We start from the raw sequence: 14,744 nt of genomic DNA, 5'->3' as shown, positions 1-14,744 counted from the left end.
TACAGGGTCTATGCAATAGACCCCGTGCAGGTTGTACAATTGTTTGATTAAACCATATAAAGTACGTTCACAAGTTCTAAAACCATCAATTATTATTGGTAAATGGGGAGATCCGTTTGCATTATCTTTGTACGCTAACTTAAACTAATGAATTGAATCGAATCAATTTTTGGTGATTAAAAAAAATAATAAGAGCTAACAATACGTTCAAATAAAAATAATTTATTATGTTTTATCAAATATAAATCTATATAATTAAATTTTATTTTTTTATTTTTTGGGTCATTGCCCCTCTACAAATGTCAAGGAGGATCTAAAGGCACCCCTAACAAGTTGTGAAAGGAAAATTTGGCAGAGAAAACAAATAAGGAAAATGAAAGAATTATGCTACTTGTTTATTAAAATGATATACAATAGATCACATAAAATGATGTGGAGGAAGAAGATTATATGAAAAAGTTGATCTTATTTTAAACTGACAAATGATAGAATGATATGTGATATTATGTAACTAATTATATATAGTTAGATGTATATGTAGCAAGCTCCAAAAGGAAATTAGGTTCTTGATCTTGGGGGAAAAATTACAAAGTCACACTTTCTATAAACAGGATAAACATGCTCTTTCTAAATAGTAAGAGGACCAAATTGCTCCCACTAAATAGTTGGAGGACCAAATTATAAATTATCCACTCTTGGAGGGTAAAGTTACGCTTGCTTCATAGTCCGAGGATTCTTCATGGCATTAGATTGGAGTCAACATATTTGATAAGTTGATATTAGATTGGAGTAAACACAATATGATGCGACAATTTTGTCATCATATCTTTCTTTCGTGGTCTGGTCGATTCTTACATGCCAAATATGTCTTTTACGTACATTAATCGTAATGATCACTAATCGAGGCTCATTCTGATATTAATGCCTAATCAAATTTTTAAGATTTTCATAATGTAGACCACATGATCAGCTTATGTAATAAACCCATTTGTCCTTAGAATCACAAGCCAACCAGTCCCCACTCACTGCCCAGTTGTTTCCCCATCTGCTTAGATTCACTTCTCATTGTCTCCATCTGCACAAACCCCTAAATTGAATACTGAAATACCCAAACAAAAAGAATATTGGAAAATACAGACAGCACGGATAGATTTCATGTGTGCTGTCCATTTGATTAATATAATTTTCACACATTTTCACCATTTTTTTTTTCCTATCAAATAATTCAAGGTTGATGAATTTCAAGTTCCTTTGTATATAAGAGATCCTTGAAAGCTCTTCAAAATAACACATAACCTCCAAGAGAGGCTTATTGATTTAGTTTTCGAGCTCGACATTGTTGAATCTATATAGTTTTCGTGTACTATATTAGTTTCATGTTCCATTTTCTGAATAAGCAAATTGAGTCAAAAGATATACTAATAACCGGTGATTTATAGGTTTTGCTGGCCGAAGATATTTGAAGAGTAGTTGTATACTTAAAGAGGCTCGAAAGCCTGAGGAAAAGGCCACGTTTGGCCCTTCTTTCAATGAAGATGAAACAAGACAAGTCAGATTCAAACTACTCCTGCAGGAAATAAGGTTTTGCCAATTATTGAATTGGTGCAAGCTTTATCACAACAATGTAGAAAAGACGGATAGAACCAAAGGCGATAAAAGCAGAGCCATATCCAGGATGAAAGAGCTAATGAGATGGGCTACTGTTGTTGACAAGTCTGAGAAGGGAGGAAAGTACATTGGTAGAAAGGTGAGTTCCATGTACTCTAATACTCTAAGCTATTGATCTCACCGCTTCGTCTCCAGTGGAGAACTAAAAATATAACGTTCGAGAAATTATTAATGTTTCTATGTTAAAATAGTGTGATTTTAGGTCTTGCAGTTTCGAAATAGATCCACTTTAAAGGTAGCGCTGGACGACAATGAATTTAGTAACGACTCTCCAAAAATCAGTTTCGAATGGGATTTAGAGAGTTATTCCACCATTTCAACGGCTTCATCTTTAAAACATGAACTGAACACGAATGCAGGATATTAGTGTATTGGTACAAGTGGAAACTGGATCACCACAAATTCTGAATGTAAGATCCAGACCCTTTCATCATATTTATTTATGCTTACACTCATATTATACTATTTATGTCGAGGGCTAATGGACTTTTTTTTTTGGACAGTTGTCGTGCTAGAACTATGAAGATTGGATTCGACTGAAGTTTCTAATGGTAGATTGATCCTCAAGAGTGGTGTATAAGGCAGTGGTTGAATCAAATGTAATAGAGTTATGTCTAAATAAAATTTTGACTTTATCAAGAACTCAATGTAAATTTCCAATTTATTATGAAAATGATCCAAAAATGATAATTCTTCTGTACAGTTCAATTCGATCTCAAACGTGAATAGAATATGTGCATAAAATTCATGAATCACTATAAGAATGTATATTCTTAATTAACAATCCAATAGTTGATTCGGATTAAAATCTAGATTTTAAGCAGAATCTTCAAATTCTTCAATAATGCACTCCATTTAAAGAGCAATATTGTTTAGCATCGTTGATGTTACAATACTAGTTTAGATGGCATTGAGTGTCATTAAATGAAATGTGTAGTTTTTTGTCGAGGTGCGGCGAGGTCCTTTATCTCATCTATTTTCCTGTATTGATTGTTGTGGTGGTGGTGATTGTTGATAGTGCTAACGGCGAATTTAGAGATTTTTTTGGTGGGGGGGTTGTGTTTGCGGTGTGGTAGATATGATGGCTATTCGTGGTATGGTGGCGGAGGTAGCAGTGTAAGGGGGCGGAATCGGTGGCAGTCAAAGGTGGGTGGTGGCAACGGTTGTCCAGGATTGTTCTTAGCAATCGTGGAAGGTTAATATTTGCTAGAAGAGGAAATTACGTCCATACAAGTGTTTAAAGATTGAAGTTCAAATATAAAGTTTAAAGTTAACTTATTCAAAAATTAGGTTTTTAATATATATAACCCAACCCACCCAATTAAAACCCTAGATTATTTTCTCCCAATTATTTCCCTCCTCTCTCTATCTCTCTGTCTCTCAATCTTCTCTCCTCTACAAGGCTGTCGTCCCTGGATCACAACGGAGCTCATCATAGTGAGTGGCGTTCTCACTCCTCTCTCTCTCTTCTTTCCTCCACATGGCAGCAGTCACCAGATCACGGCGGAGATAATCGCTATGAGTGGCGAGCAACGCTCTCCCTCGTCTTCCCCTTTATCTTTCTCTGTGTTTCTCTATCCTCTCCCCTGTACATGGCCGTCATCACCGAGCAATGTTCACTGAGATCGTCTTCGAGCGGCGCTTTGTTGTGATCGCCGTTTTACAATGCTGCTCACAGTGTTGAAAAAGTTGCACGATGATCCCGAACAACACAGCGTCGCTGTAGCGCAGATCAGTGTGGTGTTCGTTTTTTGTTATTGTTTTGATGTTAGTTGTGGGTGGTTTTACTTATTTTCCATGTGGTGGTTGTAGTGGTGGTGTTGCGAACATTGTAGCAACTTCTTATGCAGCATCGCTATCGAGATTGTGGAAGGGAAAGTCTTGGTTGCTGAGGGCATGATGATATGGTGATGGTGGCGATTGTGGTAGTGGTAGGGGCGACGATGGTGGTGTGGGTTCAAATCTGAGGGGTGGTGGTCGTGATAGTGGTGAGGTGGTGATGTTGGTGGCAGTGGTGTTATGTTATTGTTATTGTTGGTGGTGGTTGTGATGGTGGCGGTGGAGGTGGTGGCGTAGCGACAGAATGGGACGAAGAATGTCTGTGACCAACTATTTGGTCGATTTGTGACCAAGTATTGGTGGTGTATCGGGATTGAGATTGAGTGTACGTGACTAATTATTTAGTAATTTGTGGCTAACTGTTAAAATGCGAGCTTAAATTTCGATAATTTCTGTAACCAATAAATTCGAAAATGTGACCCGATAAATAGACCGTGACATATAATTTTTTTAATTTGTGACCAATTAAATAAACTGTTAGCTATAAAATTTTTGATTTGTGATTTCGAAATAATTTGTGACCAATTAATTTGACAATTTTTGACTAATAAATAAGTTGTGACTTGTAATTATGTACATGTGACCAATAATTGTATAACTATAACCTTATTTTGTTCAATTAATAAATATTTTTAATTAATTACCTCATACCTGATTTTTGAATTTTCAAAGTATGCACCTAATTTGTGATTTGGTATTAACTAAATTACTGAGTTATAATTTTTTCCCTTGCTAGAGTATGGATATGATGATAAAGACGAAGATGGCTGTAAACAAGATGTTGGTGGTGATAATCCACCGATGATAGCGATGATGGCAGTGGAGCATTTGGTAGTGGCATGTAGAGAGAAGGACGTGAAAAAGAAGTATAGAGGTGGTCACAAATCATTTGGGATTGGTATTGGTGTTGGTATGGTAGCGGGACAATGGTGATGGCGTTATGGTGGGGACGGTGGCAATGGAGTGACATAAAGAGTGGTGATGTGATAGTCGTGGTCACAAATTATTTGGTTAATTGTGACCAATAAATAATATATAACCAATGAATATATAATTTGTGACTCAAATGTTTATTATGTTGTGACCAATAATTTGATAATTCGTGAACTAAAAATATTTCATGACCAATTAATTTGATATTTTCTGACTATGAAATAAGTTATGACTTAAATTTGTAATTTGTCACCATTGAATAATATGTGACCTATACTTTGATAAATTTGTAATCGAGAAATAAGTTGTGAACCATAAATTTTGTGATTTGTAATTGTGACTAATACATAACTGTAATCCTAAATTATATAATATTGTGACATTAATATATTTAATTAATAAAATATATATTTAATTAATTATTTCATAAATAAAATTCTATTCATATCTGATTTTTAAAGTTTTAAATTTTATTTCTTAGTTTTGAAATTACTTATAGTTAATTTTTTATCTTAAGAAATTCATAATTAAGCCCAGCCCACGTTGACCCAAAAAGTTCCGTAACTAATTCCTAAAATGACGCATGTGCATAAGCAACACCAGGTCTGAGCATTGGCGCTATAATTTCGGGCCTGTGAAGCCCATAAAGTCCAATTTTATGAGGATGACACAACCACTTCTTATAGTCGTTGGCTCCAATATCAGGGTTGTGGCTGTTCACATACATACATTACTCTCTCGCTCGCTCTCTCTCTCTCTAGGGTTCTAAGTGTTTCCTTTTCCCGCCAAAGAAAGACTAAACTACCAATGGATAGATACCAGAAGGTGGAGAAGCCGAAGCCAGAATCTCCGATAAACGAAAATGAGATTCGTATCACTTCTCAAGGTCTGGTTCGTAACTACATCAGCTATGCCACCGCACTTCTTCAGGTACCATTTTTTAATGATTTTCGTTAATTATTTATGTTTTTTGTGGTTGTATTGATTTGATTATTTACATTGCTGAATATGTGAGTTCTATAGGGTTTCGTTGAGTTTTAGTGTGATGATATTGTTCGTGTGTATTGGTTATTCAGATTTTTTTATTTTTTATTTTTTATTTTTGATATTTATTTTGCTTGCTGGAGGCCTTGGTTTCTTTTCTGTATTTGTTTTGGGTTAATTGTTAAATGGTTTTCCGCTTAACGTTTTTGATTTGCAACAAAACATACGGGCGCACACATGTGCTAGAAAAATTGCACAAACACTCATTAAATTCACAATATCTATTGTATTTAATGTTTTTATGTGACATTTATGTAATGCCTGCCTGTCATTAAATCATTGTAACCATAATTATTAAACTATTCATGAAGAATGTTCAGTACGGGAGTTTGATGAGTGATGGTATGTCATTCCTCATTATACTATTCATTTTTTCCTCTATGATGGCAGTTGTCGTACCTGAAGCCCAAACAGTCCTCGTTATGGATTTATGTAGTTTTGATTATATAGTTCCTTTTCTGCTTTTCTAAATAACTAATTAGTTTCTGTTCCCATTCTCCTCTTGTAGCTTCAACAAGGACTGCAATTCAGTTTTCATTCCTTTTATACTTTCCATAGCTTACAACTCTGCCCGAGATGCAATTGATAAATATTATATTCATTCATTGCATTTTGAGTAACTTACCTTTATTTAGATATGTAAGCAATTTTTTTCTGAGGCAGGGGGCAGAGTTGGGCTTTGTGTGGAGATTTTTGTTTGTCTTAATTGAATTTTTGGAGTACTGTGGCAATGGATTCATACCTTCATTAGAAAAAATACGTTTGATTGATGATAACTGTTCAGAATCGACTTTATGCATAATATATGCGATCAAATTAGGTGCATTCATATGTTTGGTGAGAGTCTTCTTTTTTGTGTTGACACTGTTGTGTTGTATTCTGGTGTGACAGCCCTGGAGTGCGTAGTCATGATCAAATTTGGACTGCGTTGCTTCCTACTAACTAATAACTATGCATTTCATCCTGACATAGATTAATACTGCCCACGAATTTACAGTCCACTATAGTTTTACTGGTAATTCATGTTAGAATCTTGCAATAATCGAGGACAATCAAAGATAAAAATAATACAATGTCATTGAAGGGTCATTTCAAACATAACCCTAAATAGCAACCATAGATCAAAATTTCTGAAACTTCTCACTGTTGATAGATACCCATTGGCTGAGTCTAAAATCAAGTATACGTTGATCCAAGTAGAAATTGAAGAAAGAGAGAAGATTTGCTATTAATTAGACTGTGTAGTTAATCTATCTATAATTGAGTTGTAGATTAAGACCAAGATATGATTAAAATGGAACTTCAGTCTTCTTTGCTATGCAAGGTTAATTCAATCTGACTGTTCTTAGATAAGCCATTGACTTAGTATATGCCAACTGAATTCAGTTTTGTGGAAGTGACCATCATTAATTGGATGTTATGGAGGATTGTACAGTTTTGTGGAAGTGACTATCATTTTAGAATCCATCGTTTGGTCGGGGTTGCTCTATGCATGACTTTTGATCCAAACAGGTACAGTTTGAAAATTATTTCGGTTTGATTTGCTGAAGGGCGATTATTATTCATTTTTCCTGTCTACAAACTTGTTATCTGTTTTTCTATGTCATTTAATTTCGCTGTATCTGGTGGTACGTTGCAAATTATTTGTTGTATATCTCTTTGTGTACAAGAATGTTCTTTGCTTCACAAACTTGATGGAAGTTGCTCGTTAAAGCTGAATTCTTGCTTCACAAGCTTACCCATATTACATTAGGAAATCTATACATTAAGTCATTAATGATCAATGTTATGGGAAGTACAAATTTCACTTGATTTTTGTGAAAGACTGATACTTTTTGTTTATGGGATAGCACCATAGTACTTGACCAGAGAGACTTGGAAGGAGAGTTTCTGTATAAAGCGTCGATCAAGTTACCTTATGCATTTAATTCACTTTTCTGTTATTTAGACTGCCAGAGATACATTATAATCAACATCTTGTGTCCAGGAGAGACGTGGAAATGATATTGTCTTGAAAGCAATGGGTCAAGCTATAAGCAAGACAGTGGCTATTGCAGAGATTATAAAGGTGGTGTTTTGAATTGGTATCTTTTTTTATCTCTTTTCTTTTTATTTAAGCTACCACATGGAAACCTCATTCTTTTGCTTTTCCAACAGAGAAGAATTCCTCGACTGCATCAAGACACTGCCATCAGTTCATTAAAAATAACCGATACATTTGAACCCATTGAAGAGGGCCTTGAGACGTAAGCTTCAATTTTTTTAAAATTTTACCCTTAACATTATGTGCGCACTCTCATGGATCCCTTGGTGTCCCATATGATCTTCTGTAATGAAATTCATCATTCCAATATTGTCTGATATTGATTTTAATTTCTAATACAGTGTGGAGCAAACTCGGCATGTTTCGATGATTTCAATCACCTTGTCGACTAAGGAGCTAAACAAGAATTCTCCAGGGTAGTTTTTATTTAATTGTTATTAGTTTATTTATGAAGGACAAATCCAAAAGTTGGAGAGGGAGGGAGGCAGGAAGGTTGATTAATGCCATAACCTTTCTTCCTGATGCAAAATGCCTGCCCAGATGACAAGTTTGAAAAAATAGCTGTTTAAACTGTATTTCTGATATTCAGCAGCTTCTCTTGTAGTAGCACTTTCAACAAATGTTGCCCTGTGCATTTTAACTTTCAGATTTTTATTTATTTTTTAGTTGGACCTTAAAACATTCTATGACAGATGTATGTTCTTTGACTTGAAGTAATATTCTTTGTGCATCTGTAGGTACCAAGCTCCAGCTCATATGGAACAAAGTAAACAACAATATAATTATAAGCCGCAGCCACAGCAACAGCAACCTCCTAGACAAGTACGCGCAGTGTTCAACAGTGGTAATGGAGGTAATGACAAGAAAATGCACCTGTACTCATTATCATAGTCGGTAACTTAGTGACTGTTTACTTCATCTTTAGATGCGTATGGACGTGGAAGAGCTCGTAACAGAGGAAGAGGGGGAGGGGGAGGGAGGGGAGGAGGTTGGAACAGAGGTGGATATGCAAACTATCAAGGTACTATATAGTCATATGATCCCATCGATTAATCAATTATGTATTTATTGCTTCTAGTACTTGTCTAAGCAGAGTCCATAAGTACACTGGTTGTTTTGGCACAGACCACTCCAGTAATGAATCCATTGACATAATGAATGCCCCACGGTGGCTATGGACGACTCCTTTCGGCGAAGAGGTGGTTCCGGAGGTGTAATTCAGCGTTAAAGGATCGAATTCACTTTCAGGGCGTACCCAATTGAAATTCGAATCACCATCACGGACCATGCCCTCGTAAGTCATATTGAATGATGGGGATTCAAATTCATCATCGGTTATAAAAACAAGAAGAGGGCGTTGAGAATTCGGTGGGAATAAAGACAAGGCCTCAACAACCAAAGATTCTGATTGACAATCAACGAAAACAAGCTTTGATTCGGCATGGTGGAGGAGGATGGAGATGGTGCGCGCATCGAGGCGGAGGTTGATGGTATTAAGAACGGCGCTGGCCATAGGTATAGCAAAATGAAGCTCGTACATGGCTGGGACATTCGGCGCCACCACAGAAACCACCTGGCCTCTCTTGATACCCAACGATACAATCGAAGATGCCACTTTCAAGCACCTGAGATAGGTTTCCGACCAAGAATAGGTGGCGGAGTTATAAACAATTGACGGGCAATCTGCATAAACAGTGGCCGCTCTCTCCAGGAATCCGATGGGCGTGAGGGGGCTTGAATTGGGAGAGCTTGGTTTCAGTTCTTCCATAATCGGCTATGGCGTCTGTGTAAACTGCGAAGTGGAGTGGCAAGCAATCATTAAAAATAATATGAATTTAATGTGATAAGGTTCGTGGGAATTAATAAAGTACACGATTTGTGGTACAACGTGATGATGCTATCATAATCAATTTTGTCAAAGCATATTGGATTAAGTTATTTGTAAATGTCTGTATCGTTAAATTATTATTTTTTTGTCTTCTCTCTGAACAAAATCCTTTCTAATTTCCCTGTAACATTTCTCAAGCATATTTTTCATTTTCAACCCTCTATTGTCGTGTCGAACTTTTTTCTTTTTCTTTTTAGTTTTATTTATTTAGAATAAGCTCCTGTAAAACATGTTTTCATACTTTTAATCAAATTTAAGTTGTAAAACCTACTTGAAATCTCAAAGCGAGGTTGAATTACTTGCCTCCAACACCGCCTTGTACCCATTTCTTGGTCAAAACTCGATCACCAAGGAAGAAGTTTGTTGTTTACCAAGAACCCAATTTGAGATGTAATTTTTCCAAAAATCGAGCCTCCACCACATCCAATTTTTACACCTTGAAAGAACCCGAATTTTGAATTTCTTGTAGTTGGTTGTTTGTGGAGTGAGTGTATATGGTAAGTTATGGATTAAGAGAAGTTAATTTTCAAATTTGAGTTTCAACTTCTCCCTCCAATAATCATTTCCATGTAAATCAGGTCGGGTCGGGTCAACCCACATGAGCGACCCATTTTCTTTCAATATCTCTCAAGGCTTGACCTGATTCTAGTATAATATCAATTATATTAATCTCAAAATCTCCAAGTTCATACAAATAAATGGATCGTGTGACAAGCGAGTTAATTTAAGAGCACACAACACTATATACCTCTTAGGAATATATGGTAGCTCTGAAAGATGAATTATATTTCTCGCTATACCACAGACATATTTTGTAACATCAGTTCAAGTATTTTTGACCCCTCAATTTATTTTAAAACATACTCAACTTTCTTATTTATATTGTATTCACAATTGTGTCACAAAACTCAAATAATCAATACAATTGTCCAACCAATGAATACAAGCTTAGGTGTTAGTTAAACAGTCTTTCTTTCCTACTTGAATCCCTTCATTTCAAGTCAGCTACTTTTCTAGACATGTCCCATCAAACTGAATCAACCATAGTTATTGACAACATACTAAAGTAGTAACACTGAAATAAATTTTGAGAAACAGTCAAAAGTCATAAGGGTATATATAAGTGAGGTCAAATGTGCCTCAGAGACTCATACAATGAAGAAGCAGGGATCAATTCTTTCATTTCTCATTGGTCGTTAAAGCACGCGTGGTATGAAACACGTGTTACGATATTTTCTCCCTTTTTAGGATGTATGTCAAATCTTGCAAATTAAATATATTGTATAGATCATAGTTTAGATATTTCTCGATATCTAACCCGAATTCTCCTCATATTTATTCCTCTAGGTAATCTCAAATCGAGAACTCGGTCTGGCTGTGAAAACAGGTGTAATGGATAGCAAAAAAATAAAGTCATACAGATTACTTGTTGTAATCTCATCTTGATATCTCATCAAGGCGACTGGATCATGTACACAATATGATCATTATGTCTCACCTCAACACACCTCTAAGTGTCTGAGGTGATTGTTCGTGTGAGCGAACCAATCTCAATATGTTTGACATACTTTATGTGTGCATATGTAATGGTAATCTAAAAATCACAATAAAAGATTACTTTTAACATGTGAACTCAAAAATATTGCTCATTAATGGATATATATGAAAAAGGTTTACATAGTATACAATTCAAATTCTATGCAATCCCAGAGATTTAACATGTGTCATAAAAATATCTCTAGGGATAAGTTTTGTAAGTGGATCAGCTACCATTTGGTGAGTTGAAATATACTGCAAACTTACTTCCTTCTTGCTTATGATGTCTCTTACAAAATTATATTTTGTATCAATGTGTTTGGTTCTACCGTGATACTTGGGATTCTTAGTATATGTAATAGTAGCATGACTATCATAGTTAATCAATATAGGTCCTACATCACCACTAACGACTCTTAAATGTTGTAAGAATCTCCTTAACCAAATAACTACTTGTACCGCTGAAGCACTTGCTACTAATTCTGCTTTCATTGTGGACAAGGAAATACATGTCTGTTTCTTGCTACCCCAAGAGATAGCGTCATTATTAAGCAATAATACATATCTCGAAGTTGATTTGCCCTCATCTAGGTCTCCACTCCAATCAGCATCTGTGTGTCCTTTTAAGTACAAATAATTTTCTTAATAGCACAGGGAGTAATTAGTATTACTCTTCAGGTATCTCAATATCCTTTTAACAGCTTTCCAATGCTCTCTTCCTGGATCGAATTGATACATGCTAACTAGACCTACGGCATAACAAATGTCTAGGCGAGTACACATCATAGCATACATCAAGCTCCCAACCGTACTGGAATATGGAACTATGGACATTTCTTCTTTTTCCTCGAGAGTTTTAGGACAAATGTGAAGACTTAGAATTTCACCTTTTAATACAGGAGTATCAATGAGATTGCAATTTTCTATTTTGAAACATTCAATAATTTCTTTATATATGGCTCTTGTGACAGAGCAAGATATCTCTTTGAACGATCTCTATGGATTTTAATACCTAATATATAATCTGCTTCACCCATGTCCTTCATTTCAAAATTTGAGGACAACCATTTCTTAATAGTTTTAATATACTCTTATCATTCCCAGCTAATAAGATATCATCTACGTAAAGAGATAAAATTACAAATTTCTCGTTGGACCTTTTCAAATAAATACAGTGATCTTCATCCACCATGACAAAGTTGTACGAGATAACCGCTCTGTTAAATCTCAAGTACCACTATCTAGAAGACTGCTTTAGGCCATAGATTGATCTATTCAACTTACAAACTTTATTCTCGTGACCTATTTTAATGAAACCTACTGGTTATTGCATGTAAATTTCTTCATCCAATTCTTCATTGAGAAATGCAGTTTTCACGTCCATTTGATATAATTCTAAATCTAAACGTACCACGATAGCTAAGAGTAGGCGAATTGAAGTAAATCTAACTACTGGCAAAAAGGTCTCTTCATAATCTATACCCTCATGTTGAGTATAACATTTTGCCACCAAGCAAGCCTTATACCTTTCTATAATCCCATCAGCTCTTCGCTTTATTGTGAGGACCCATTTGTTCCCAATGACTTTTCGACCAGATGGAAGGTCAACTAAGTCCCAGACTTGATGTGATTTCATAGACTCCATCTCTTCTTACATTGCATTCTTCCATTTTTCCTTTGTAAGACATGATAGAATTTCGTGTACCGAACTTGTTTCTTCACCATCTTCAGGAGCTACTGGGAAAACTTGCCCTTTAATCTCGAAATGACGTTTAGGCATACTTTTTCTAGTACTCTTACGAAGTGAAAGCTCCGATGTGACCGTGTCACTTAGAGTTGGAGATAAATTACTCCCACTTGGATTGACGGGTGGAAGTGTTTCCTCCTGCACCTCAGTTGATCCATCAAGTACAACTCTATCATCTAATTCATATAAAGGTTTTCCCTTTTTAATTTCTCTCTTACTAGGAAAATCACTCTCAAGAAATGTCACATCACGTGACTCTATCTTAGTTATAGTCTCATCTTAATTTTCACTTATGAACACATATCCTTTAGACTGGTCTGGGTATCTTATAAAGATACACTTTTTGCCTAGAGCACCCAATTTTTCAAACTTACTTGAGGAATCATGGATATAGGTAGTTGATCCCCAAGATCTAAGAGAACTTAGATTAGGAGATCTACCTGTCCAAAGCTGATATGGTATAGTAGGTACTGATTTAGAAGGAACTCTATTCAGAATGTAGGTCGTAGTTAACAAAGCGTCTCCCCAATAGGAAATAGGTAAGTTAGCCTGCGCCATCATGGACTCCACCATTTCTAGCAACGTTCTATTCCTCCTCTCAGCAACATCATTTTGTTGAGGTGTATTGGGAATAGTTAACTGCCTAATGATTCCCTTACTGTCACATATTTTTCTGAACTCTTCGGATAGATATTCAAGCCCTTGTCAGTTCTCAATGCTTTTACCTTTTATTTATTTGATTTTCTACCACATTTAAATATTGTCTAAAGCATTCCAATGCCTTCGACTTATGAGAAATCAAATAGACATAACTATACCGCGTGAAATCGTCTATAAATGTAATGAAATAAGAGGCTCCATGTTTCGCTTGATTCATCAGACCACAATTATCTGAATGGACTAACTGCAATGGAAGTTTGGCTCTTAGAGATTTACCGAATGATTTTCGTGTTGTTTTTCCGATTAGACAATGTTCACAATTAGGTAATGAAATCTTAGAGATTGAACCTAGCAAACCTCTTTAGCCAACCTATTCATTCTCTCTTGGACAATATGTCCTAATCTAGCATGCCATACACATATATCAACATTCAAATCTTTAGAAGAAGAAGAAGATACATTTATAGAAAAACAACGATCAACATAACAATTATAAGTGTTTGGGTCACAATCCAACACTACAAAGCCACATTCTACATGTTCAGATCCATAAAATACATTACGATTGTTTATACGAACAGAATTACTACAAAAGTTCAAACTGAAATCTAATCTTAAAAGAACAACAATGGAAATTAAGTTCCTTCGTATCCGCGATGCAAATAGGACATCATGAAGGAGAATAGTACGGCCACCATGCAAATGTAACTTGCATGTACCGATCCCTTTTACCTCCACTCTATCATCGTTGTCGACATATATCCACTTTGTACGAGCTGAAAATCGACGAAACTCCACAAACGCTTCTCGATCCCTGATTACATGGTCTGTCGCTCCTGAGTCTACAATCCACATAGGATAAGATTCAGTTAGCATAACAGTACTTGAAACATAAACAACACTAAAAGAAATATTTATTAGAGCTACCTTCTTTGGCTCAGGGCATTCTCGAGCAAAGTGACCCAGCACCTGACAGTTGAAGCATTTCAGCTTGCTCTTATATTTCTTCTTTTCAAACCATTTACCCTTCGTATTACGCTTGTGTTTGTTATTTTTAGGTCCCTGTCTAATTTCTTTTCCCTTCCATTTCCCGCCTTTGAACCAGTTTTTCTTACGCTTAAAGTCCGAAGCTTTCCCAGAACTAGATTCAGCCACAAGAGCTTATCCTAGAGATTTAGCCGTAGAAAGGCACTCATCCTCTAGTTCCACACGGTAGGCAGCATCATCAAATGTTTTGATACTATCATTATGAGTCAAATTGACTTTCAGATGTTTCCAATTATCAGGAAGGGAGCGAATCGAAGCCTGAACTTGTTGCTCATCAGAGAGTATGTGACCAGCTGACTTCAATTCCCTAATCATAGTAGTCATGATCCTCACATGTT

At 35.8% G+C, this 14,744-nt stretch overlaps 2 protein-coding genes and 1 long non-coding RNA gene across 3 annotated transcripts; 2 read left to right on the top strand and 1 right to left on the bottom strand.

The window, feature by feature from the left end:
• Positions 1-1,445: 1,445 nt before the first annotated feature.
• Positions 1,446-2,254, top strand: LOC111366477. The gene is made up of 3 exons (XR_002697663.1): positions 1,446-1,747; positions 1,871-2,078; positions 2,172-2,254. It is a non-coding gene; the product is annotated as an uncharacterized LOC111366477 (long non-coding RNA).
• A 2,875-nt stretch (positions 2,255-5,129) lies between these two features.
• On the top strand, positions 5,130-8,575 carry LOC111367465 (ribonuclease P protein subunit p25-like protein). The gene is made up of 6 exons (XM_022988354.1): positions 5,130-5,370; positions 7,472-7,552; positions 7,642-7,730; positions 7,870-7,944; positions 8,266-8,381; positions 8,454-8,575. The coding sequence occupies exons 1-6, from the start codon at positions 5,248-5,250 to the stop codon at positions 8,558-8,560; spliced, it is 591 nt and encodes a 196-aa protein (XP_022844122.1). The 5' UTR covers positions 5,130-5,247; the 3' UTR covers positions 8,561-8,575.
• A 10-nt stretch (positions 8,576-8,585) lies between these two features.
• LOC111366745 (probable acyl-activating enzyme 6) lies at positions 8,586-9,416 on the bottom strand. The gene has a single exon (XM_022987443.1). The coding sequence runs from the start codon at positions 9,294-9,296 to the stop codon at positions 8,586-8,588; it is 711 nt and encodes a 236-aa protein (XP_022843211.1). The 5' UTR covers positions 9,297-9,416.
• Positions 9,417-14,744: the final 5,328 nt, after the last annotated feature.

The sequence above is a fragment of the Olea europaea genome, chromosome 18, assembly GCF_002742605.1.
Source record: "Olea europaea var. sylvestris chromosome 18, O_europaea_v1, whole genome shotgun sequence".
Lineage (NCBI taxonomy): Eukaryota > Viridiplantae > Streptophyta > Magnoliopsida > Lamiales > Oleaceae > Olea > Olea europaea.
The sequence above is the reverse complement of the archived record's forward strand: the minus strand, read 5'-3'. Positions and strand labels throughout refer to the sequence as shown.

Excerpts from the sequence above, each read along its gene's own strand:
- LOC111367465 (XM_022988354.1), top strand. The coding sequence starts at position 5,248 with ATGGATAGATACCAGAAGGTGGAGAAGCCGAAGCCAGAATCTCCGATA. Across the intron at positions 5,371-7,471 it reads ATGCCACCGCACTTCTTCAG|GAGAGACGTGGAAATGATAT; the intron begins GTACCATTTTTT and ends TCTTGTGTCCAG. Across the intron at positions 8,382-8,453 it reads GTTCAACAGTGGTAATGGAG|ATGCGTATGGACGTGGAAGA; the intron begins GTAATGACAAGA and ends CTTCATCTTTAG.
- LOC111366745 (XM_022987443.1), bottom strand. The coding sequence starts at position 9,296 with ATGGAAGAACTGAAACCAAGCTCTCCCAATTCAAGCCCCCTCACGCCC.